At 36.9% G+C, this 26,212-nt stretch overlaps 4 protein-coding genes and 2 long non-coding RNA genes across 8 annotated transcripts; 3 read left to right on the top strand and 3 right to left on the bottom strand.

The window, feature by feature from the left end:
- Nucleotides 1-225: 225 nt before the first annotated feature.
- Nucleotides 226-1,484, bottom strand: LOC142538533 (uncharacterized). The gene is made up of 4 exons (XM_075643849.1): nt 1,406-1,484; nt 1,278-1,334; nt 1,034-1,209; nt 226-944 (listed from the first exon to the last, which is right to left on the bottom strand). The coding sequence occupies exons 1-4, from the start codon at nt 1,482-1,484 to the stop codon at nt 450-452; spliced, it is 807 nt and encodes a 268-aa protein (XP_075499964.1). The 3' UTR covers nt 226-449.
- A 100-nt stretch (nt 1,485-1,584) lies between these two features.
- LOC142539182 (uncharacterized) lies at nt 1,585-1,950 on the bottom strand. Its single transcript, XR_012818850.1, has 3 exons — nt 1,887-1,950; nt 1,710-1,808; nt 1,585-1,639 (listed from the first exon to the last, which is right to left on the bottom strand). It is a non-coding gene; the product is annotated as an uncharacterized LOC142539182 (long non-coding RNA).
- A 2,208-nt stretch (nt 1,951-4,158) lies between these two features.
- LOC142540894 (long chain base biosynthesis protein 2d-like) lies at nt 4,159-8,484 on the top strand. Its single transcript, XM_075647352.1, has 12 exons — nt 4,159-4,589; nt 4,691-4,756; nt 5,034-5,122; nt 5,376-5,521; nt 5,610-5,734; nt 5,836-5,929; nt 6,022-6,185; nt 6,516-6,677; nt 7,343-7,469; nt 7,581-7,747; nt 7,905-8,012; nt 8,186-8,484. The coding sequence occupies exons 1-12, from the start codon at nt 4,464-4,466 to the stop codon at nt 8,279-8,281; spliced, it is 1,470 nt and encodes a 489-aa protein (XP_075503467.1). The 5' UTR covers nt 4,159-4,463; the 3' UTR covers nt 8,282-8,484.
- Nucleotides 8,485-9,275: 791 nt separating this feature from the next.
- On the top strand, nt 9,276-10,727 carry LOC142540896 (uncharacterized). Of its 3 annotated transcripts, none has more exons than XR_012819177.1 (4): nt 9,276-9,379; nt 9,514-9,571; nt 9,713-9,880; nt 10,267-10,727. It is a non-coding gene; the product is annotated as an uncharacterized LOC142540896 (long non-coding RNA). The 3 variants fall into 3 exon arrangements; XR_012819178.1 differs by having other exon boundaries at nt 9,740-9,880; XR_012819176.1 differs by lacking the exon at nt 9,713-9,880.
- Nucleotides 10,728-10,863: 136 nt separating this feature from the next.
- LOC142540895 (mitochondrial phosphate carrier protein 3, mitochondrial-like) lies at nt 10,864-13,890 on the bottom strand. The gene is made up of 6 exons (XM_075647353.1): nt 13,399-13,890; nt 12,196-12,557; nt 11,820-11,863; nt 11,499-11,713; nt 11,294-11,418; nt 10,864-11,138 (listed from the first exon to the last, which is right to left on the bottom strand). Exons 1-6 carry the CDS (start codon nt 13,723-13,725, stop codon nt 11,096-11,098), a joined length of 1,116 nt encoding a protein of 371 aa, XP_075503468.1. The 5' UTR covers nt 13,726-13,890; the 3' UTR covers nt 10,864-11,095.
- Nucleotides 13,891-20,051: 6,161 nt separating this feature from the next.
- On the top strand, nt 20,052-21,188 carry LOC142539052 (long chain base biosynthesis protein 2b-like). The gene is made up of 4 exons (XM_075644346.1): nt 20,052-20,174; nt 20,286-20,452; nt 20,610-20,717; nt 20,891-21,188. Exons 2-4 carry the CDS (start codon nt 20,348-20,350, stop codon nt 20,984-20,986), a joined length of 309 nt encoding a protein of 102 aa, XP_075500461.1. The 5' UTR covers nt 20,052-20,174; nt 20,286-20,347; the 3' UTR covers nt 20,987-21,188.
- Nucleotides 21,189-26,212: the final 5,024 nt, after the last annotated feature.

Consider the following 26,212-nt stretch of genomic DNA (forward strand, 5'->3'; position numbering starts at 1 on the left):
CCAAAATGCTAAGAGTGGTCGACCAAAAAGTTATTGGTCGACCAAAAAATGAGAATGATCGACCACAAAGGAGAGTGGTCAACCAAAAAACTATCAGATTGTGATTCCACGATTCAACGATTCACATTTAACTTAAAACATATAACATAATCGTGTATTTTATAATGTAACAAAATACTGAGATTGTGATTAAGTGATTCAAATAATGACATAAAATTGTCCGATACATCACAATAATCACCAATCATTAAGGAACATATTACAAGCTAAAAAATATCTAAACTTAGATACTAATCTATCATCTAAAGTTAGTACTACTTGCGCACTCTTCCTAGACAAAGAGTATCCAACAACAGCTAACACAAATGCTCCCGAATCTTCACTGTGAAAAAGAAAAAAATGAGAAGTTAATATTTATTGTAACATTAAAAATAATAATAATGAAGTTATTATATTTTAAATAGAAAGTTGACAACGTACTGTATGATCTTGGCACGGAATTCATCATGTAGTTTTATATTCCATGGTCTCTCGGGGTGTGGGTTGTTCCCAACAATGGATAACAGACGAGCAGCGTTTATAAATATAGGCTCTATTTCTCCATTCAGATCTTTGAATTTGGGATCGTGCCTTCGCAGCAAGTCATATATAATGCACTTATTCACCCCTGTCACGAGTTTTAGCAAAAACCAGCGCCGATCTGTGTAGACAGGGATGAGAATTCTTCGTGCCTTTTTCCACGAGAGACACGGCCATTCTGGATCACTACCTTTGACTTTGCTCACAATCCGTGCCAGATTTATTTTGAAATCGATATCTTTATCTTCGGCCAAAACTGAGATCGCACCATAGAAATGTCCGTCCATCAACGAATCATCTGTCGACATCACTTCAGGATGTCGGATCTGCATCTCAAGCAATCCACGGAGAGCTTCGCCGAAGTGCTGAATTCAACATAACAAAAGGTTTTCAATGTTTTAAAAGAAATTCTCTACAAATTTAAACTTTATAAAAGATTTATTTAAAAGCTTACAGAGGCAGTGACACGCGAGTTTGCGATCGCCATGGGTCCGTAGAAAGACTTCTCATATTCGGCGTAAAAACATCGAATCCTACTAGGCGAACGGTCGAGCATCGATTCCCTAACTCGCGCAAGCGAGTTGTTTACCTTCAGTGTCACGGTCTCCGCAAGTGGCCTCACACCGTCATCTATAAAATGATCAATTGTAACAACTTTAATGCAAATATGAACAATAAATAAGGTATAATTTAATAACCTCCCGACGTGGTCGCCTCGCCTCCTGACATACGCGCATCTGGAGTCACTTGAATATCTAAAAACATAAAGTATATTGTTTAATATACTATACATAAATATAAGTATAAAAAATGTGCAATACCTCACCTCCTGCGGACTCCTCTGGAATGCCTTGAAGGTTAGGCTCATATATCTGTTGGGTTTGTCTACTACTGCCAATTTCCATACCTATATTATCAGCCACACCTAACAGCGTACATTCAACAAATTAAAATAATAAGAACTTTAATACAAATATGAATAGACAAGGTTTAGTGTAATAACCTCTCGACGTGGTCGCCTCGCAACCTGACTTACGCGAATCCGGAGTCACTTGAATATCTAAAAATAAAAAAATTATTGTTTAATATACTATACATAAATATCAAATCAAAAAAATGCATTAACTCACCTTCTGAGGACTCCTCTATAATGACCAGAAGATTATGCTCAAATATATGTAGTGTTTGGCTAGTACTGCCAATTTCCCTGGCCATATTATCATCCAACCCTAAAACAAATTAAAATAATTATGAGAATTGTACTAAATCATTATATTACATAAACATAATTAATAAAATTAACTCACCAAAATCTGCCTTGGATGCTTTCCTGTTCCGCCCTCTGGTATAGGCTATGCTATAATCTCTGTCTGCTGCACTGGCATGTTAGACCTCATCTCAGCAAAACCAGCTCTAATCTGTTCAGTCAAACTCAATCTCAACTCATCGATACCAAGATTGAAACTCGATTTCAAGTCAACTAGAGCTTGATTTATACTCCCGATAAACGCTCTGATCTCAAGAAATTCTGCTGACATCTTAACATGCATGGACGTAACAGAATCCTCCAACGCAGTCAATCGCCGCTCAAAACGATGCTCCAAGGGTGATGGGCGGCGGGAAGGATTGAGTCCAAAGTGGACTCTAGGACCCGTACGCATAGAAGAACTGGTGCTAGAGCTGGATCTATTGAGATCACCAAGACGGTTGCCGAAAACGTCAGGAGATGCATGTGCAGGAGGCGTGTGCTGGACAGAGGGAGTTGAATGTGCGAATGCATGTGCTGGACTGAGGGAGACTCCAGAGGGTGCTCGCTACATATGATTGTCTGACCCTGCCTCCAGAGCTCGAGTACCCGAGTGATCACCGCATCAGGCACAGAATCAACAAAAAGTCCGGTCGTATAATACAGCGCAACTAGCTCCTCAGGAGTAGGAGTCAAAAATCCAAGACAATCCTGCATATAATTAATAAAAGATCAAATTAATTAAAATTAATATCCACAGTTATTTTATCAAATCAATTCATATTACTTACATCTATAGCACAATCACCAAAGGCTGCAGCGACTGCAGCACCAGTTGGGACACGGTTTGACGGCCATGTGTTAGTCACCCACTGAAACATCCTGGGCAACATCGAACCGTTCACATCTCTTCTCCTTGCAATCTTCTGTGCCACGCTCGGATAACATTCATAAGCGAGGATCTGTAACATAAATTTCAAACAGTGTTACTGGTACAAATAAAGATAACAAATCCACTTTAACATTCAAAAAATAATATACCTGCAGAGGGAGAACAAAACCACCGACAAGGAAACTGCCCTCAACTTCTTTCCGGCCCTGTGCCTCGGTGAGGTTATTATATCGTCCTGAAAGGTCCTTCTTCAAACATCGGACCGCATCCCGATAGGCTACTCTACCCCAGGGATAATGGTTGAACCTATCCAAATCATCGACAAGACTCAAGTATTTAGGGTCGATCTTTGTCGTCTTTTTCCTAGTTGCCTCACCGAATACGGCACAACAAAAGTATAGACTAGCCATCTTTATCTTCTCCACGTCTATACCCGTCTCATTCTGCTCTTGGACAATAATCTTTCCCTCCAAATCACTCAAAACAATATCAGACTTACCGGGAAAATGTGTAGTGCCAAATACACCTCTATCTGGTAAATCTTCGGGCTCTAGAGCGCAATCCAGACCAGTTATTAAACAATACTCTAACAAAGAAAATCTAGCTGGCCTTTTGCGCACCACCATCTACAAATCATCACTACTACTATCATCTGTCTGATTACTCATTAAATACCATATAATTTGACTGGAAATGTTAAAATCTCTATAATACCTAACCAAATTACCAAACGGTGACTGCTCGAAAAAATGGGTTCTCTCTTCGTTGTTCAAATAGCGATGAATCTTCTCAGCAATCTCTTTGTATCTCGATTGAATTGTCAATTTGCATCGAAAAATTGCATCTCTACCTAGTTTCCTCGGCAAATAGACATGTGACAAAAAATAAATACGTTATTAAAGTTACGGAAAAAAAAACCTTACTATAAATATTGTGGTCGACCAATGTTTATGGTCGACCACATGACATTGGTCGACCACATGTGGTCGACCAATCATTTTGGTCGACCAAAATGATTGGTCGACCACAAAACCATAAACAAATTTGGTCAACCATAAAAAAAACAAATTTGGTCGACCAACTTTATGGTCGACCACCTTCGCACAAAATCAGTACGCACACACAGCAACAAAAAAACACAAAAATTCGACATAAACACTGAAGAAACAAATCGAAATAAACGCTAACATTACCATATTTTCGTTTGTCATTTAATCGAATGAGTTTGAGTGTCGCCTTTGAGAGAAATATTTTTCTTCTGGAACGGAGGGTTTACGGTGAGGGAGAGGGAAATTTTAACGCAACGGACTGTTTAATCGATTGTTTAAAGAATTTAAACTTAAAACCTAGGGACAGAAATGTAAATATACCTATGGATCCTTTTTTAGAAAAAAATAAAGTTAGAGACCCTTTTCCCTGATTTTCCCAAGATCGTCCGAGCTCATATAAAAATCTAAGCTTGATCTTAGCATGAGCCAGCGGCTGTAGGATGGCGGACCCGGCTGCATCATCCTTCGAACGGGGACAATAGATCCAAGGATCATAATCCACCGCGTATGGAATTTTCATTATCCTACAGTCCATCGCAGATTATTCCATCCTGGTGAGTGCCCAAGTGGAACATTGAGGTGATTGGTCAATCTGAGACCCATTCCCCTTCTCGGACCACTCTCCATACTCTTCTCTCTCCCCGCGGATCTCAGGCTCCGATACTTTGCTCTTCCGATCGCCGCCATCGATTCGAAGATGATCACCATCCCCTACGTCACCGCTTTGACCACCTATTTCAGCTACGGCCTCCTTTTCGCTTTCGGCCAGTTGCGCGATTTTTTCCGGAAGATTGTCGATCGGTTGTCTCAAAGCAGCCTTCAGGTGACCTTTTCTTATATAAGCGTCGTATCCACATTCTTACGAATGGTGTATGTGTGTGGTTGAGTTGTGTTGTGAGATCATTTGTTTCATTGTCGTGGAAGGGTTATGCGCCAATCTGTTTGGGGCTTGAGGATTTCTACATTCGGCGGCTGTATTTACGGATTCAGGTTTTTTTTTTTTTAATTTCAGCTTCATTATCTGAAGTTGCTTTTCTTTTTAGTTGGAATGTTTCGATTAGTTTTGGCCTGATCTGTGTTTGGGGTTCCTGAATTGTCAGTTATACTTTCTTAAATATGACTAAACACCAAAAGTAATCAAGAAAATAGTTTCTTGTATCTTAAATATGACTAAACACCAAGATTAATCATTTTGGGAGTTGGTGAAATTCCTCGTCCTTTTCTTTTTCAATAAAGAAACATGTGGTTCACATGATAATTGATGCAGGATTGCTTTAACAGACCAATATCAAGCCCTCCTGATGCTTGGTTTGATGTGGTGGAGCGTGTCTCCAAGGACAATAATAAAACTCTGCAGTAAGTGTCCGCTACATATTTTGTGAATTTGCATCTTCCTGATATTTTGACATGATTAGCGGGTGTTAATTGTGGGGAAACATAATATTAATTCCTTTGAATCCCAGAACTTAAGCTTCTGGTTTTGAATGACCATGCATGCTGTTTGCATCATTCTAAAGCATATGCAATTTTTTTTTCAGAAACAAGGTTTCTCATCTTTAGAGCCTCTGTAATTGGAAATAAAATCCTCACTTAATGGCATTTAATGTAGGCGAACTACAAGATCTACTAGGTGCCTAAACCTGGGGTCATATAACTATCTGGGATTTGCTGCAGCAGATGAATACTGCACACCTCGGGTAATCGAGTCCTTGAAATATTTTTTCCCGAGCACCTGTAGTACCCGGGCTGATGGAGGTAAATGTGTTTGTTTGTCTTATCTATACCCTATTCTCGGACATGTCCTGCAAATTTTGACTATAGATTTGAGAAACTTTGTAACCAGGTACAACCAGATTGCATACTGAATTGGAGGACTGTGTAGCAAATTTCATAGGAAAGCCAGCTGCCATAGTTTTTGGCATGGGTTATGTGACTAATTCTGCCATTCTTCCTGTACTAATTGGGAAGGTATCAGCAGTTAACAGGACTGATATTGACTTTGATCCTTTTCAGTTGTGCATTGTTCTAACTTTCAGTTGTGCATTGTTCTAACTTTCAGTTGTTTGCAGGGAGGTTTGATTATCAGCGATTCATTGAACCATAACTCTATAGTTAATGGCGCACGGGGATCTGGGGCAACTGTTCGAGTCTTTCAGCATAACAGTTAGTTAAATTTTTCTTCTTTTGTATAGCTAAATATCATGATAAATGATGAAACAGTTAATCTTAAGCAGTTAAATGTTACTTTTCTGTAGCTCCATCTCATCTGGAGAAGGTTTTGAGGGAACAAATTGCAGATGGACAGCCCAGAACACACAGACCTTGGAAGAAGATAATTGTTGTGGTGGAGGGAATCTACAGCATGGAAGGGGAACTGTGCAAGCTCCCCGAAATTGTCTCCATATGTAAGAAGTACAAGGTAGATTTCACGCTATATATCATCTCTCGTATTCTTTCTTATCTTATTCTTCTGGTATATTTTGTAACTTGCATAGAAGTGATTAATACATTTTGCTTATATTAGTCTTGATGGTTGATAGTTGTTTGGCATGTTGTTTTGAACTAGCCTATTTATGAAAATTCTGACCTTGTATAACTCGTCAGGTGTTCCTATTTTATTTCCCAAAAAAAAAAGCGGAACGGAAAGAAAGAAATATGAGTTATGATGCAGAGTGCCAATTTATGCAATTTAATTTTATGGTTTTCAGTATTTCCTCTATTGTGCCATCTAATTTCCCTTTCACGACAGGCATATGTTTATCTGGATGAGGCTCACAGCATTGGTGCTGTTGGGAAAACCGGGAGGGGTGTCTGTGAACTATTGGGAGTTGACACGGCAGACGTGGACATTATGATGGGAACTTTCACAAAATCATTTGGGTCATGTGGTGGTTATATAGCGGGATCTAAGGTTTGTTTCATGAGTACTGTTTTTGTATGTGGTTATAAATACGTCTTTATCTACAAGCAAAAAGAATATTACACCGTGATAAATTGCAGAGTGAATTAGTATTGGGAAACAACTTTTATTTTATTTTGAGTTTCTATTATTATGCATGATTTATATTGAATTTGCTGAAATGACATTTTTTACTTACGTGATTACCTTGTGTGTATGGAAGAAAAAAATTGGTTTATGACTCTAATAAGGCAACATGGAATGTGGCTCAGAATTTAGTCGGACTGTATTCTTCAAATAGGGTTATTTTTAAGACAAACAACTTTCACCTAAATTATGTGGGAACACTTTGCTCATATTGATCCATCGTTGCTAGCAATTACTCAATAGTTTCTATTTTTTTTTTAAATCACTATGCTTGCTAGCGAAAAGTCAAACGGTAGATCTCATATCCAATTGATCTATTAATTGCCTTGTAGGGTTCACCCTAGAGAAAGAAATTCATGTATTGCTATAATGTGCATGCGAATTTATAAATATTTTAGTAGCTTGATAAGATTTTGTCGGAGTAAAAACCAATCCTTTCTCACATGTTTGGATTAATATCATAGAGAACTATGATTTTGCTTCACCTTTTCTCTATGGTTCACTATAACATATGATAACACTTTCTTCAGGAACTTATTGATTACTTGAAATACACATGCCCTGCTCATCTTTATGCAACATCAATATCACCACCAGCTGCACAGCAAATTATTTCTTCCATTAAAGTTATTCTTGGAGAAGATGGTTCAAGCAGAGGTGAAATTTTGTTTACTGCTAAGTTACTTGTAAAACCATGCTGTGTCATTGGCATCTAGCATGCTCTTTCAAGTGTTTTTTTCTTACAGCTGGTGCATTTTCTTCTTGCAGGGGCTCAGAAACTGGCAAAAATACGTGAGAACAGCAACTTTTTCAGGTCTGAGTTGCAGAAAATGGGTTTTGAAGTTCTTGGAGATAATGATTCCCCCGTAATGCCCATAATGCTCTATAACCCAGCAAAAATTCCTGCTTTTTCACGAGAGTGCCTCAAACGGAATGTAAGCATTTCTAACCCCCTCCCCTCCTCTCCCACAGTGTTGTTTATTTTCAGTCGACTAACAGTCCATCACCGAGCTTAATTTTGTTTTGTTTTGTTTGGTCGTTTCACTCTATTTCACTCTTAAGATTGCTTGAACGTGTTATTATGCTATGCAGGTGGCTGTGGTCACGGTTGCTTTTCCTGCTACTCCTTTATTGTTGGCCCGTGCACGCATTTGCATTTCTGCTGCTCATTCAAAGGAAGACCTTGTTAAAGCTTTAGAGGTCAGGGTCTTAATAAATTATCGTCAACATGCAACACACCAGATTGTTGGCCTGCCCGACTCTGCAGAGGACTAAAAACGAGAATAGCATTGACGAAAGACTAATATATAAATAATTCTTTTTTCCCCATGAAGCACCGTTAAAACTCACTTTTCTTTTTGAATTCGTATCAGGTTATCAGCAGCGTAGGTGACCTTGTTGGCATAAAATACTTTCCTACCGAGCCTACGAAACAGCCATTGGAAGGTGGAAGGATTAAGCTGGAGTGAAATTTATGACTTCTTGGAGATCGTTGACTTCGTCTCCATAAGGAGATTCAGCACTGTCTTCTGAAATTTTGTTTGTTTTCTGTACAGGGAGTAAGTAGCATGCTGCATTTCTTGTGTAACTGCAACACATTATTTATATCTGAATCCATAAATATGTGTTTTTGTTTTTAAAATCTAATATCACCCTGCATTTCCACAAGTAACTTTTTGTTTCACAACACAGAGGTAGCATGCCTGGAATATGATCCTAACACTCATAACTATTGACTCTGTTAAATTTTTCTTAAAAAGATAATCAAATAGTAGTTCTAAAATATATTTTGGAATTTCTCACTTTTGCAACCCAAGCGTTTGTTTCCTGATGATGTAGTTCATGAGATCCGTATGGTTCACAAGACTTGGTTTCTTCAGGTGATGTTAATTTTTAAATACATTTTAGGTGACTTATGTCCTAATTCTTCAAGTGGATGAGAGATCAAATTACTGGTTTTTAGTTGTTTTGAAACCAATGATCGTCATTTGATTGACAAGAAATTAGGATGCTTGTGTAAACAAGTAATGTTTGTGTGTGTAAGCCAGTCCACGCATAAACTATTGCTAAACTTGACCATGTATCTATCAGATCACAATAATTTTAATTTGGGTATTCAAGTCTTTTTAAAACTTCAAAGCATTATTTTAAATGGCCAATAAGAATAATTAGACTTATATCTTCATCTTTAGCAACGGTCTCTAACCCAAACTCAAAGAATCCAAGCAAAATTTAAATCAAAGGAATATTCCAAGTCCAAGGATTATTTTGTATTTCACGCTAAATTCATTAATTTTTTATTGTTATTATTATTGTTGTTGTTATATATAATATATTATAAACCCATTGAATATTTAGTTCTCAAATTTAAGTAAACGCATTTTGAATATGCGAATATTGTACATAAACCCAGAGGATTTTAGAGTCGCATTTATCTTTACTTGAGAGAACCTAAATAATTTTATGAAATCATAAACCCCAAATTGGGATGCCACTTTAATGGCCATTTCAGCTGGCTTAGTATTTTATCGTCTCCCTATTATCCTCTCCGCCAATGTTTTCTCCAGGTATGCTCATCTAACCAAAATGTACGTTGCCCCAATTTTCAAAGTGTTCTTTTTTTTTTTTTGTTTTTGAAAAAATTCAGTTTGAAGTTGTTGTAAATTAATTTCTACGCTTAATTTTACTTTCTTTAAGCTAGGCAAGGCTTGGATATGCGGCGATAATTGAAGCATTCGATGATATAGAGAGTGAAAAAGGTGGTGATAAATTGACCTTAATTGTTCCTAATATCATTCTATTCATAGTTGTTTATTGAGTTTGGTATTCGATTTATGATTATATCATATGATTCAGTATGGCCATTGTTGCTCTTCTTAATGATTAATTATATGATTCAGTATGGCCATTGTTGCTGTTCTTAATAGTGATATTAACTTTCATGAATTACTGGAACCTTCGGATGAACTACTAGATGACGTTATGAGCTTGGGGGTTTCTGTTAGACTGATGAGTATTTTGTCTCCCAGGCTATGGCTAAATATCCCAAAGCTCCATTCTCGGATCTTGTAATGATTTTATGCCTTTGGCCCCTCATAAGCTCAGCGCATTTTTGTTTGTTTGTTTGTTTATTTGTTTGAACACATGCGGGAGTCTCTAATTCTTCTTTTCACAACTTTTTTATGGGTTCATGCTATTCAGTTCAAATTTAATTGTGGAAATGATGTGTTGCATATGGAAAAGACTAATTCTGATTTTAGATATCAAGATAAATATATCAAAATACTAAGTCATGGCATGTTTCCAACTTCTCATTCACATATGATTGAAAAGCTATGCCCTGGAAAACCAAACGCATGATGCTGAACTATTTAGTTGGTCACGTAGGTCTGTGCACCTTTCATTTGTTCAACTCGATGAAATTCCTCATTACCATTTTCTTTTATCTGTGCAGGTGTTCTTTTCTCTGGCATTGTATCCAAGGGTTTGCAAGATTTTTGAATGCGTCAAAAATCTTGGTAGTAAGTAAGATCGATTATGAGGAACTAGCATTGGGAAGTTTGAAAGAAGTACGACATGTGTTTGCTAGAGTGATCTTTGATACTATTGAGTCAAAATTGATTGGTTAAAACATGAAAAAAGTAATTTGAGCTTGAAAGGACCTCACATGGTCGTTCGTCCATGAATGGACCTGCAAAGCCTTTCTCAAACCATCTAGAGAACACCACTAAGCCAAAATTTGGGCCACCCGCTCAAAGTCGGATTATCAGCAGCCGCGGATAAGCCTGGAGAGGAAGCAGTTTGGGGTACTACACAGCTGAACACAAGTAGCCAATCAGTTTTGGTATCGGTTCCAGCAGGTCTGATTGCTTAGTTTTTGTGGTGAATTTTTTTTTCCCCCCAACTAGGCAATGCTTATACAGCTGCATAATGCAAGACAGCCCTTTTTTTTTCCTAACGCAAATGCAAATTTTATTCCAGGAGGTATAATACGTTACATATGTCTGTACTTGTCTTAAAACCTATCCTGCAAGCACACAAAGATTTCTCCGATGAGGTAGGTTTTTATTAACCACCATCAACACTTTCATAATCTCCACGATCTCAAAATGGTGAAGTTCGAGTCGAGCTAGCTTGTTACAATTATTGTAATAATCAAAATGAATCAACAATGCCTGCAAAATTTCCTAGAAGATTCGAACATATACGACTTCGTAAAAATAGTACATAATCAAACCCCATCTGTAGCTCTACAGTTGAGAAAACATTTTGTTGCTTTCATCTCACTTGTGTGCAGGAGCCGGACTTCCACCACCAGTAGTAGGCCTGCAAGAAGAACAGATTCCACGGTGAAAACTTTGGCCAAGATATATATCTGAGATAATCTTCTCTTACACCAGGGGTAACTCCGCCTTTCGAAATGATGTCAATCACCAATTAGTGCAACAAAAGATGTAACATCAACGGTAGCATAAACTTACAGCCCAACAAAAACTTTGAATGCATCGTAAATGACCCACTGCGCTCCCGTGAGAGTGCCGATCATGACAATACGTAGAGGCAGACCACGAGTGCATAGACCCCATAAACCGAGCTTATTCACGGCCTGTGGAGATAGAGAAAAACACTGATGACGAAATTTAGCTGTCAATAACACACAATTTTTAAGTTGTCATCGATACTTACATCGCCCACTGTTGCTCCTTTGGCATTGTTGAGGAAAGAGACGAGATTATCAGCAGGGTGTGAAACAACAGCACAGAGTACTCCGGCCAGGTACCCACCAGCGAAACTAATACCTAGTTGCAGGCTTTTGCTGCACTGATCCTTAGAAGTCGGAATGGAATATTTGTAAATAGCTTCCACAATATTCTCAAATGTCGAAAATTTCATCATTGTATCTACAATATTGATCCCAGTATGATCATTATTTCAATCAAATCACTCAGCCTAAGAAGTGTTTGTTTTTAAAAAAAACTCTAAAATGGTGGAGATCATTGAACTTACATGGAATCTGTCGTCCCCAGAGTGGAACAATCCCTTTGTAGAGCCTGCAGAAAAGAGAACCATTCATCATAATTGACTCATAATATCAGCGAGTAGAGTATCTTTGGATGGAGAAACTGTATTAAAAAAATGTTTTTCTTTAAAAACTTATGTTTGGTTGCGATTAAACATTTAAAATCAGGAAGCTTTTAAATGTAGTTTTTATGGCTACTTTTCCCTGTATTCAAACACAAAGCTGCTTCTGCTTTTTACTAAAATAATAGTTGAAAATCCCCCGTTTAATAGAACACTTTCTAGCCAAGTGTTTATGCATTCAAAATCGTCTAACAATGATAGAGGAAAAATAGTATGAAAAAAGATTGAGTTTCATCCATACCCTAAAGCTCCTTCAGCTTTGATAAATTTTGGGAATCCATCAGATAAACCTCTAGCGAATCCGGGTTGAGTTTGAACTCTAACTTTTACCGCCTCGAAAGGACAGAGAGCAACACCAGCAATTACTTCAGCAGATGCGGATCCTGCAAGGTAGATCAAGGTCTTGTACTTGGCAGCATATTCAGGACCAGCGATATCTGAGTAATACTTCTTGAAATATTCATAGAAACCGAACTTGCATGCTCCCTGAACGCTGTATCCGAGCAGGGTTGGTGCCCAACCCTTGAAAATACCTCTGATTCCTTGCTCCTTCAGTAGAATTCCAAAACCGGAGGAAATGCTTTTGTACTTGACCGGATCAATCTAAGGAGCAAAAGAAGACATTTGAACATATAAGAAAGAATCATCTTTCGAATCACAAACTAGAAATCTATGTATGAAAGTAGGCTCCCAAAAAAAAATAGTAGTAGCTTATAAGTTCCCATACCAAAGAAAACTATGCACGTCCCACTATATTATATCACAATATTATCTTTTGAATTCTGAATCAGAACACTGTCATTTAGATCATTGTGCTGTCCAAATTTAACAATATTGGATTATATTTGAACATAGCAAAAAGATATAATCTTCAAATTGAAATGGATCATCTTATTTTAAACCCGAAAAACCAGAACCTTAAATTGTACAACCCAAATATCACATTTTGAATTAAAATGTATCACAGGCAGTCATAGGATATAGAAAAATCTCAGATGCTGCATTAAATATCTAAAGAAGTTTTTAAACAAACACCCTCTTAATCTATTTGATGATGATAATGATTCCTAAATAACATGTAAAATTCCAGCAAATGAATAGAAGGAAAAAAAGAATTAATTCCATCCTGCTCAGATTGCATTTAAACATGAAAAAATCTCTAACTCGAGCCACAATCATATCAAATGATTACTACATTGTAGTATCGATAAAAGTAAAAAAAAAAAAATAACAACTCATTTTCTGAACTAAAACATGAAAGAATTGCCGAGGAGCCAGGAATTCCATTTAGTGGTGAAACTGAAGCTCGAATATATTTAATACAAAAGAACATTTAAATTTTGTAGAAAAATTATAATAATGCGAGGACGCCTGAATCATATACATACACATATCTATATTATCTATATGTGTGTGTCAGTGTGTCAGTGTGTGTATATATAACCTGCATATTGCACTTGACAAGATCAAGAGGGGTGACAGCCGTGTGAGTAAGGCCACAGCTCAAGATTCCTCCGGCTGTGCAAGCTGCGTAAAAAGCCGGCGAGAACATCTCTATCCTGCTCTCCTTCGGCGCCGGGATCAAAAAGTTCTGCTTGATCCCAGCCATTGATGGCGGCGCTGCCGCCGAATCAGACGGCCCAGATGTATAACTGACACCGGCCGGCACCAGGCTCTGCTCCAAATTCACATATCTCTTCGATGTAATCGAAGAAGAGTAAAGGAAACCTGGGATCAAAGACTGCGTTGGTGATTTTTCAGAGAAGCCCATTTTTCGAAACTTTTCTTGAAACAATTTGCTTTAGTTGGAAGAAGGAAAGAATGGATTTTTAGTGTGATGAAAATGAATTTGGCAAGAATTGATGAGAGGACATTTAAAGGTCCGAGGAAATTGGAATTGGTCGGAAATGGCAGCGTTTCAAACAAAATTGTTGGTTGGTCCTTCCCTCGCTTACGCTTGTTCTATTAATAGAAACTAATTTATTTGGACTTTTCACGGAAAATATATTCGATTTCACGTATTTATATTCATGAGAAAAAAACTTATATATAATTATCTTACATATCAATTTTATAAAACAAATATGTACTCACTTCTTGTGCCAAAAATATTACATTTCGCTCTAAGTATAGAACGGGTCGACCGTCTCACGAATATAGATCTTTCAAATCATCTCGCATGAGACTTACTCATCCGTGATATGAATATAAGATACTTAAGCCCGAGCTCAGCTCGAAAAAAAATTGAAATACTCGAATTCAAGCTCGACTCGGTTTGAGTATTAATTTTTGAGCTCAACATCGACTCGATATTCGTATCCAAGAGGATTTTATAAAATCTAGAAGATTGCTTTCAGATTAATTGAATATTGGTTTTGCTGAATTGTATGGTCGACAAAGCCATTTTGTTAATCTCTTATTTAATTTCATATGATTTCTTTTTCGACACGGGTTTGAATTGAATAATTCTACAAATTTCATATTTATTCGAGTTAACTTTAATTAAATTATTATTATTATTATTATTAATGATTTTTTTTTCCCGTAGACAAACTCGATAGTTGGTAGAAAATTAATAGTATTTGTGACTTCTAATTCCTTAAATTAATGTATATAATATGTTTATTTTTCTATTAGGTAATTGAAAACTTATTTGCTTAAATTTTCAAGAGTTGTCAAGCAATAGATGTTCTGTAAAATAAAAAAATTGTTGCTTTGACCTGGAAAGCATGAGAATATTCCTCTGCTGGTCGATCGATATTCATGCAATTTTCTTCCAATTCGCAGGCTTCCCATTGATTTTTCAACATGTTTCTCGAGTGTGGTTTGGTTTCTTGCACACATCACATCATGTTGGTCTTTGATTGCTTCCTCTTCGGTCTCTTTGCTGTCCATTCCCAAGAGTTACAACGGCTGGAACCCTCAAAATCAATTTTTTGATCTGTTGTTTCCTTGAGCATCACCGATCGGCGTGCCTCTTCTCTCCTAACTTCAGAAAAAAGCTTCACCCCAAAATCCGGCCTCTAACCTCATCCTGCAGTTCTTTATTTAGGCCTGCCAAAAAGACAAAAACTCTACTTATTTCAACCTTCTTCTAGTATCGGATGCTGGCATTCCATGTTTTGTATTTCTAGACTAATTTGACTTGAGCTGATAATGAGATTTAGTACATAATAATTTATTCTTTGTATTTATCCTACACGATTTGTTTTTGGTATTTATCCCTAAGATATAATATCTTAGATTTGAATAGAGTCTTATTTCTAATAAACTATTGTTTCCATGTGATAATGAGGTCAATATATGGATATCTATATATATAAAATATTGGGAGAAGAACGACGATCACTTTTGCAACCACGAGAGCTGCTGGAGTTTTTCTCTGAACCTACACAAAGTTCAGAGTTAAAGATTTTTATGTTGAAGAATTTGTGTGATTGATTCACATATACCGTGTTGCTGATTAATGTTGACGACGCTCAAGAACAACACTGCGTGAAGTGTTGCGTGAAAAGTGGCTTCGTCTGATTTAAGCAATACGATTCTTTTTGTTTAATGCATCTAGTATTTACATTGAGTTTTTGATACATTTTAATTCCTTGGAGTGTCAAGAAATTTGGTTTTGTTATTCTCACTAGTATTATTTTTATGTAAACGATTTACATATTTTTCTAGTAATTTTTCTGATTTTAGTTGCGGTTTGATTTTCTTTATCTCAGTTAACCGAACCAATCCGAACTGAAAATCGATTTTTTAATTTTATAATTTTTTTAGTTTTAAAATCATATTTTATTTGTGGTTATCAATAAATAAATAAAAACTTTTAAAAAATAAAAATTCAGTTAAAACAAAAAATTGAAAATATTTCAGTTTTTAACCGAATCAAACCACGAAATTCATTTTGGATTTTGGTGAAATTCGGTTTGGTTTAGTTTGGCTCGGTTCGAATGAACACTTCCGTCAAAAACAATTTTTTTTTTACTATAGGTATGGACCGGATCGTCTCGTCCACATATATATTTATATATGTGTGTGTGAACATCTTACAATATACCTACTCATGTTAAATTACTTTGTAAAACTTTTAATTAGTTTTCATATGATTATTTGGGATTTTTTAGGTTGTGGAAACACTAACAATCTTGACTATAATGATAACAAAAATTGTTATCGTGTTTCTAACATATTTATTCAAAATATAAAGTTGCTACCTACATGTGGAAGTTGAAACTCGAATTTAAGAAATAACTAGGCTTTTGTGAGCTGAAGTATTTCAATGGTATATCATAATTCAATGATCGAAATGAACAATGGGCAAAACGGATGGACATAAAACTCGATTTGATACAAGTCATATTTCAGGCCGTTCAAGCTAGTTCGGATGTTATTTAAGCGAAATAATGGTTGCAATATCACCTGGAAATCACGGATTAACAAATTACTAGACTTGAGCAGTGATGTTATTTTGGTCATATCTATTAGTCACATTATTGTAATTAAATGAGTCAACATGAGTTAGAAAGCTAATAAAATTATCTACAAATCATCTATCAATGTCAAAGTTTGAATCAGAGCTTAAGAAGATAATAAATCGCGAGAAATTTGCTAGCTCTGCAACATGGATACCGCTGCCAGATAGACATGAGCAGTACCAGTATTTCGAGCATATTGCTTTCATGTTTACCACTTTGCCAAAAATTCAACGAATCAAGATCTATAATCACCAGAAAGACATCACAACTTCGTGCTTGATAGCGAGATGTTTTTCGAGCAGTTCTTGTATTTCTAGCATATCTCTATCATACAAACTCAATGTTGAGTGACTCTTGATTATATTGAAAACTAAGAGATTGATTACAACTTTTATGTTCATCACTTTCCCAAAAATCGATTAATCAAAAGTTATTATCAAGAGAAAGCGGTGGCTAGACTTTGTCGCTGGACTTTTTCTTGCTACACATGGAACGGCTTGATGAACAGTAAAATGGCTTGATGAACAGTAAAAAATGGCTTGATATCAAAAAGTGTCCCGAATGTAAAAAAAAAGAATATCATTTCAATGTCAAAAAACGTACAATTTTTTTTCAAACAGTTATATTCTTGTTTCAAACGTTCATATCATTCTTGGAGCCTAGAAATACAACATTTTGAAGATCAAATACAAGTTTTTGATGGAGTTTCAAAGTGTGGGCAACCTATATAAATAAAAAATTTCTGAAATTAGAGCAAGCCCAAAAAGGGGATTCTAAATAGATATAATAAATTGGCGAGAGATTTTCTCCTTGTGTGAGAGGATGAATTTGATATTATATACGATGCAATGGATCACTTTTCTCACACACACAATCACTAACATAAACAAAGAGAGATGAGTTTCAAAAGTTAGTTGAGTGATAGTTTTCGCACAAAGACGTTAAAGATTATGTTTGTAGTCTTAACATAAGAGACGTTAAATATTAAGCGGATTGTGAGATTGATGTCAACAATCGAGAGTATGCTAGGAGTTTTAATTATGAAAGAAATAAGTTCTAAGTCGAAATGATTTGTACAAGATGTTGTCTAAATCAAATTCTTCTAATGATACATTCCAAAGAGAATAAGATCGGGAAGACCTAGACAAAAAATTATTGATACTATCGAAGTCTTCTAGTGATACATTCCAAATGAAAATAAAAACCTAGACACAAAATTAGATCGGGAAGAAATTACTCCAACATAGTTGATAGGTTATTATGTATCTTAATTATCTGGAGTTGGGTTTACAATTATACCTTCATCAAGGCCAAAACGCTCCCCACAAATCTCAAACCCACAGAGAAGTCTATAAGACATTCTCATTCAAGGGTAAGTTCTCGTTTCACATTTAAAAGCTCTTTTTTTTACATGGTACTTGAATAAACTCTCGATTTAACACAATAACATACAAAGCACGTTCGTAAGGTAAATTTGCTGGTAACTGATTAAAAATTCACCTAATTCATCAATCCGAACACTTTTTCGAAGACAATAACTTCAAATGATCGCTAATCAGCGGAGAGTTTTTGTAATGCCCGGATACTCGTACAAATGATAATAATGCGTTTATATCATTTAATATGTAGTTATTTAGCTCATTAGTTTTCACGTGATGATTGAAGTATCAATATTGAGATTGAACATGACTTTTAGATTGTCCATGGTGTATTGAGAATGAATATGTGTTTAAATAGTGATAGTAAGATGTGTAGGTAGAAGTAGTGTAATGAAGTTGGTTGGAAATGAGATGAAAATATGGCAGTTTTTAAGGGCTTTAGCATAATGATTAGAATATGCATCCAAATTATGTGAGGCCATAATCATTAGAAAGCTAAGATGTAATTCTACAACTTTCATGTTTTGGGTTTTGTCCAAATCATTGTGGAAGACAAGCCAAAAGTGCCCCGAAGTGTGTCGTGTGTATCGTCATTCCTTCACTGACACATGTTGGGAGAATAAGCATAACTTTTTCCTCAGACCTCCAAATGACATGAAACCAGTTGGAGATTCAAGCCAAGACATAGGGCTACAACTTTCATGTTTACCACTTTTTCAGATTATGAAAGGAAGAAACGTTTTTGGAGCGATTTTTGATGAAATAGTGTGCAGAGCCGAAACTTACGCGCCCGGGCCGATGTAAATGTCCGCCCGGGCGGACCTGCACAAAAAATAAACATGTTAGGGCCGAGAGTTACCCACCCGGGCGGTAAAAGACGTCCGCCCGGGCGCTGCCTGATGTATAAAAAGATAAGGATCGACTTTTCTAAGCACTTTCCACCATTCTCACCTTCTCCAACAGCATAAACTCGAAAGAAAACCTAGAAAACATCCTCCAAATGCTTTCTTCTTCATTTTTTTCATCATTTTGAAGTTAGAATTAAGTTCTCCATCACAAGAACTTCCTAAGGGTGTAAGTTTTCTTCTCCTTTAGTTGTTCTACATGTATAAGGGTAACTTTCACCTTGTATAGAAATAGTAATTGAACTATTGGTTTATTGATAGCATAGGACTGATAAACATCGTCTCAAACAAGTATTCGTACACTTGGACTGTAAGTTGACATGTTCTTGAAGTAATACATGAGTAATATTATGATTTCAAATACTTCCCATTGATTATTGCTATATGTACATTGTTAGTATCTTATTGATGAAAACATAGCACCATATTCCATTGTTATGTATTAAATATGAAAGAAACTCATGAATATTGAAAATGGGCGCTATGTTAAGAACATGAACATGAACATGAAAGGAAAAGGATGGATTTTTACATGATATAGAGCTTGTTGACATCATGGGTGGTTTTAAGTCCACCAAAGCTATTGGCCAATATATGTTCATGGAGCGTGGGGTTGCCAAAGGTTGCTCCCTGACGTCCAACACAGTAGTAGCTATATAATAAAGCAAGCACGGTAGTACAGTTTAACTAATGAGGCTCAAGTACAAAAATGAACATGAATATATGTTATGATATGACATAGTTTAAAGATTCATTGTTGTTCACGACTTGATATGTATGTTCCTTCTACGCATATTGATACGTATAAGTGCCAACTTATTGAGTTTTATAAACTCACGTAGCTCATGTATTACAGGATCAGGTAATTAAGATACATAGGATGCCGGTTCGCCAATGGATGCTTGTGACCGCGTGCCTCACCTCGACAAGAACCGGGACTTCTTATTGTATAGCTTCCGCATATGTATTATAATGAATTTGATGTCAGGGTTTGAAACAAGTTTTACGATGTTTATGTCTATGTATATAATGATACAGAATCTATTTTGTATGTCAAAATACGATTATATGTACGTGTTATTGTTGTTGATTGAGTTGTTGGTATAGACAAAATATAGGGACATCATGCCAAAATTTTTATAAACCGTCAAATTGATGCCCCTTATTTGAATTGCTTCATTAATAAAGGTATATTATACAAACCCTATTTTGATTAGGATAATTATGTTAAGTATAGAATAAGGGTGTGACAGTTTTTGTGCAATAACTCTCGACTTTTCATACATCTTATAACCACCCACAAAAATCACTATAACATATGATAACACTTTCTTCAGGAACTTATTGATTACTTGAAATACACATGCCCTGCTCATCTTTATTTAACATCAATATCACCACCAGCTGCACGGAAAATTATTTCTTCCATTAAAGTTATTCTTGGAGAAGATGGTTCAAGAAGAGGTGAAATTTTGTTTACTGCTAAGTTACTTGTAAAACCATGCTGTGTCATTGGCATCTAGCATGCTCTTTCAAGTGTGTTTTTCTTACACCCGGTGCATTTTCTTCTTGCAGGGGCCCAAAAACTGGCAAAAATACGTGAGAACAGCAACTTTTTCAGGTCAGAGTTGCAGAAAATGGGTTTTGAAGTTCTTGGAGATAATGATTCCCCCGTAATGCCCATAATGCTCTATAACCCAGCAAAAATTCCTGCTTTTTCACGAGAGTGCCTCAAACGGAATGTAAGCATTTCTAACCCCCTCCCCTCCTCTCCCACAGTGTTGTTTATTTTCAGTCGACTAACAGTCCATCACCGAGCTTAATTTTGTTTTGTTTTGTTTGGTCGTTTCACTCTATTTCACTCTTAAGATTGCTTGAACGTGTTATTATGCTATGCAGGTGGCTGTGGTCACGGTTGCTTTTCCTGCTACTCCTTTATTGTTGGCCCGTGCACGCATTTGCATTTCTGCTGCTCATTCAAAGGAAGACCTTGTTAAAGCTTTAGAGGTCAGGGTCTTAATAAATTATCGTCAACATGCAACACACCAGATTGTTGGCCTGCCCGACTCTGCAGAGGACTAAAAACGAGAATAGCATTGACGAAAGACTAATATATAAATAATTCTTTTTTCCCCATGAAGCACCGTTAAAACTCACTTTTCTTTTTGAATTCGTATCAGGTTATCAGCAGCGTAGGTGACCTTGTTGGCATAAAATACTTTCCTACCGAGCCTACGAAACAGCCATTGGAAGGTGGAAGGATTAAGCTGGAGTGAAATTTATGACTTCTTGGAGATCGTTGACTCGTCTCCATAAGGAGATTCAGCACTGTCTTCTGAAATTTTGTTTGTTTTCTGTACAGGGAGTAAGTAGCATGCTGCATTTCTTGTGTAACTGCAACACATTATTTATATCTGAATCCATAAATATGTGTTTTTGTTTTTAAAATCTAATATCACCCTGCATTTCCACAAGTAACTTTTTGTTTCACAACACAGAGGTAGCATGCCTGGAATATGATCCTAACACTCATAACTATTGACTCTGTTAAATTTTTCTTAAAAAGATAATCAAATAGTAGTTCTAAAATATATTTTGGAATTTCTCACTTTTGCAACCCAAGCGTTTGTTTCCTGATGATGTAGTTCATGAGATCCGTATGGTTCACAAGACTTGGTTTCTTCAGGTGATGTTAATTTTTAAATACATTTTAGGTGACTTATGTCCTAATTCTTCAAGTGGATGAGAGATCAAATTACTGGTTTTTAGTTGTTTTGAAACCAATGATCGTCATTTGATTGACAAGAAATTAGGATGCTTGTGTAAACAAGTAATGTTTGTGTGTGTAAGCCAGTCCACGCATAAACTATTGCTAAACTTGACCATGTATCTATCAGATCACAATGATTTTGGGAATTCAAGTCTAATGACACAAATATCACTTTACCGAGATCATAATTTGCCAAAAATGCCTATATTTTAAGGGATGTAGCAACTGGACTTTTGAAAAATTCATAATATATATCGAATTTAAGTTTCGTACTTTTCAAAGCAAATAATAATATTTGTTCTTATGGAAAATAAATTTAAATTTAATTTTTAACTTCGAATAATACGGGAATTATAGAAAATTTTTGTTTTAAACTTCAAAGAATTATTTTAAATGCCCAATAAGAATAATTATGTATTAAACTTATACCTTCATTTACCCAAAGAATCCAAGCAAAAGTTGTCGGCAATTGGTGCATTAATTGAAGCAGACAACTTTGACTAAAGAAAAATGGTTGGCAAAAACGTTTATAAAACGTGGGATGCAAAGTTTCGTGGAAAAACGCGTCTTCACACTGACAGAGACTCTATAAATAGAGCTCCCCCTTCATTTTGATATCATCCATTCTTCGAGTTTTCTCTCATCTTATAAGCATTTGAGTGCTTAGTTCTATAATATTTGTGAGGTGTTTTGTTCTCCTGTATTAAGAGAGTGTGTGTTCTCTTTGGAAACACAGTGAGTGAGTTGTACACCACAAAATATTATAGTGGAATTTTTTTCATCTTGCCCGTGGTTTTTACCCTAATAATTTTTAGGGGTTTTTCACGTAAATCTAGGTGTCCAATTTATTTTTTATTTTCGGGTTTTATTATCTCAAATTCCGCACGTGGGACCAACAAGTGGTATCAGAGCCTTGGTTTAAAATTTCTTAAAATTTTGAGTATGCTCTGTGGTTGCAGCCTAGACTGATCTTCCACATCAGAAAAGATTTTTTTTGAGATTTTTTATTTAAGGTGGGATTATTTTGTCCAGTCTACTAAAATTGTTGTAGACATAATGGCGGGAAGGTACGAGATAGCAAAGTTCAACGGAAGCAATTTTATGCTGTGGAAAATAAAGATACAAGCAGTTTTAAGAAAAGAAAATTGTTCGGCGGCTATTGGAGATAGACCGGTGGAGATTACAGATGATGAAAAGTGGAACGAGATGAATGATAATGTTGTTGTCAATTTACACTTGGCTATAGCTGACGAAGTTTTGTCAAGTATCTCTGAGATAAAAACAGCCAAAGTTATCTGAGATACTCTGACAAAGATGTACGAAGTCAAGTCGCTACACAACATGATTTTTCTAAAAAGAAGGCTTTATACTCTTCGGATGGCGGAATCTTCATCGATGACCGACCACATCAACACACTAAATACTCTATTTGCCCAACTAACTTCCATGGGGCATAAAATAGGGGAAAATGAACGGGCGGAGCTTCTACTTCAAAGTCTACCAGACTCATATGATCAACTTATCATCAACATTACCAACAATATTCTTATGGGCTTTCTAAGATTCGACGATATCTTAACTGCGGTTCTCGGAGAAGAAAGCCGGCGCAAGAATAAGGAAGATAGGTTCGTAACATCGAAGCAGGCAGAGGCTTTACCGATGATAAGAGGAAGATTTATGGACCGTGACTCCAGTGAGAGTCAAAGACGAGGTAGATCAAAGTCAAGAAGTAAGAAGAAAAATATTTACTGCTTTAAATGTGGCGGTAAAGGACACTTCAAGAAAGAGTGTATGAGTATCGATAAAAGTTCTCAAGGAAATGTGGCCAGTACTTCAGGCAGTGGTGAAATATTATTCAGCGAAGCAGCAACTGTTGCAGAAGGCAGGCACAAATTTTGTGACACATGGATTATGGATTCAGGAGCGACGTGACATATGACGTCTCGAAGAAAATGGTTTGATCATTATGAACCAGTCTCAGGAGGATCTGTATTCATGGAAAATGATCATGCCTTGGAAATCGCTGGGTTCGGTACTGTCAAAATTAAAATGTTTGATGACACCATTCGCACCATACAGGAGGTACGACATGTGAAAGTACTGACGAAAAATCTTTTGTCCTTGGGGCAATTGGATGACATCGGGTGCAAAACTCGTATCGAGAACGGGATCATGAAAATTGTGAAAGGCGCGCTTGTGGTTATGAAGGCGGAAAATGTTGCTGCAAATCTGTATGTACTTTTGGGAGAAACACAAAAAGAGGCAGAAATAGCTGTTGCATCAATTGGTTCAGGAGAAGAATTAACAGTGTTATGGCATAGAAAGCTCGGGCATATGTCAGAACGAGGGTTGAAAATTCTCTCAGAACGGAAGCTGCTGCCGGGACTTACAAAAGTGTCACTACCATTTTGTGAGCACTGTGTTACCAGTAAACAACACAGATTAAAGTTTGGCACTTCTACTGCCAGGAGTAAAAGCATATTGGAGCTGATTCATTCGGATGTTTGGCAAGCACCGGTTGTATCCCTAGGAGGAGCGAGATACTTTGTCTCGTTCATTGATGATTTCTCTAGGAGATGTTGGGTGTATCCAATCAAGAAGAAATCAGATGTTTTTCAAGTCTTCAAAGATTTCAAAGCGCGGGTTGAACTTTATTATGAAAAGAAAATCAAGTGTCTGAGGACTGACAATGGAGGAGAATATACAAGTGACAAATTTGATGCATATTGTCAACATGAGGGCATCAAAAGACGGTTTACGACGGCTTACACACCTCAACAGAATGGAGTTGCGGAGCGGATGAACAGGACCTTGTTGGACAGAACAAGAGCTATGTTGAGGACTGTGGGTCTAGAAAAGTCATTTTGGGCTGAAGCAGTCAAAACCGCTTGTTATATTATCAATCGTTCTCCTTCAGTGGCGATTGATCTGAATACTCCGATGGAGATGTGGACTAAGAAGCCGACAGATTATTCTCATTTGCATACATTTGGAAGTCCGGTGTACGTTCTGTACAATGAGCAAGAAAGATCGAAGTTGGATTCGAAATCCAGAAAATGTATCTTCTTGGGTTATGCTGATGGAGTAAAGGGGTTTCGCTTGTGGGATCCTACTGTTCACAAGCTTGTCATCAGCAGGGATGTTATCTTCGAGGAAGATAAAGTAAAGGGAAACAAAGGCACACTGAATTCAGAAACTACTATTTTTCAGGTGGAAAATAAGACGGACGAAGGTCAAGTTTCTTGTGAAGCAGTACCAGAGCACGAAGAACAAGAATATGTTGAGTCTGAGGTTTCCAATGTGAGGCAGTTAACTCGAGACAGAAGACCACCAGTTTGGCTTTCAGATTATGTCACTGAAAGCAATATTGCATATTGTCTATTATCAGAGGATGGTGAGCCATCGAGTTTCCACGAGGCTACTCAAAGCTCGGATGTATCCTTGTGGATGATAGCAATGCAAGAAGAGTTGGAGGCATTAGACATGAATAAAACTTGAGATCTTGTTACACTACCACGAGGGAGGAAAGCCATCGGTAACAGATGGGTCTATAAGATCAAGCGAGATGGCAATAACCAAGTGGAGCGGTATTGTGCTAGATTGGTGGTAAAAAGGTATGCTTAGAAAGAAGGCATTGACTTCAATGAGATATTTTTCCCTGTGGTTCGGCTTACAACAGTCAGAGTGGTGTTGGCATTGTGTGCGGTGTTTGACCTACATTTAGAACAGCTAGATGTGAAAACGGCGTTTCTTCATGGAGATCTTGAAGAAGAAATCTATATGCTCCAGCCAGAAGGTTTTGCGGAAATAGGCAAAGAGAACTTGGTTTGCAGGTTGAAGAAATCTCTGTACGGTCTCAAACAGGCGCCGAGGTGTTGGTACAAGAGATTTGATTCCTATATCATGAGCCTTGAATACAACAGACTGAGTGCAGACCCTTGTACGTATTTCAAGAGGTCTGGTGATGATTATATTATTTTGCTGTTGTATGTGGACGACATGTTGGTAGCAGGCCCCAACAAACATCAGGTCCAAAGATTGAAGGCACAGTTGGCTAGGGAGTTTGATATGAAGGACTTGGGACCAGCAAACAAGATTCTAGGGATGCAAGTTCATCGAGAGAGAAGTAACAGAAAGATTTGGCTTTCATAGAGAAATTATTTGAAGAAAGTCTTGCAACGCTTCAACATGCAAGATAGTAAGCCAATCTCGACCCATCTTCCTGTTAACTTCAAGTTATCCTCCGAGATGTGTCCTAGCAGTGAAGCAGAGAGGATGGAGATGTCTCGAGTACCATATACATCAGCAGTGGGAAGTTTGATGTTCGCCATGATATGTACAAGACCGGACATTGCTCAAGCAGTGGGAGCAGTTAGTCGGTATATGGCGAATCCTGGACGAGAGCATTGGAGCACTGTTAAGAGGATCCTTCGATACATTAAGGGTACCTCGAATGCTGCATTATGTTATGGAGGATCGGATTTTACACTCAGGGGATATGTCGATTCAGATTATGCAGGTGATCCTGATAAGAGGAAATCTACTACTGGTTATGTGTTTACACTTGCAGGGGGAGCAGTAAGCTGGGTTTCAAAACTACAAACAGTTGTGACGTTATCTACAACGGAGGCAGAATATATGGCAGCCACTCAAGCTTGCAAGGAGGCAATATGGATTAAAAGGTTATTGGAGGAGATCGGGCACAAACAAGAGAAAGTATATTTGTTTTGTG

Source organism: Primulina tabacum, chromosome 3, assembly GCF_025594145.1.
Source record: "Primulina tabacum isolate GXHZ01 chromosome 3, ASM2559414v2, whole genome shotgun sequence".
Classification (NCBI taxonomy): domain Eukaryota; kingdom Viridiplantae; phylum Streptophyta; class Magnoliopsida; order Lamiales; family Gesneriaceae; genus Primulina; species Primulina tabacum.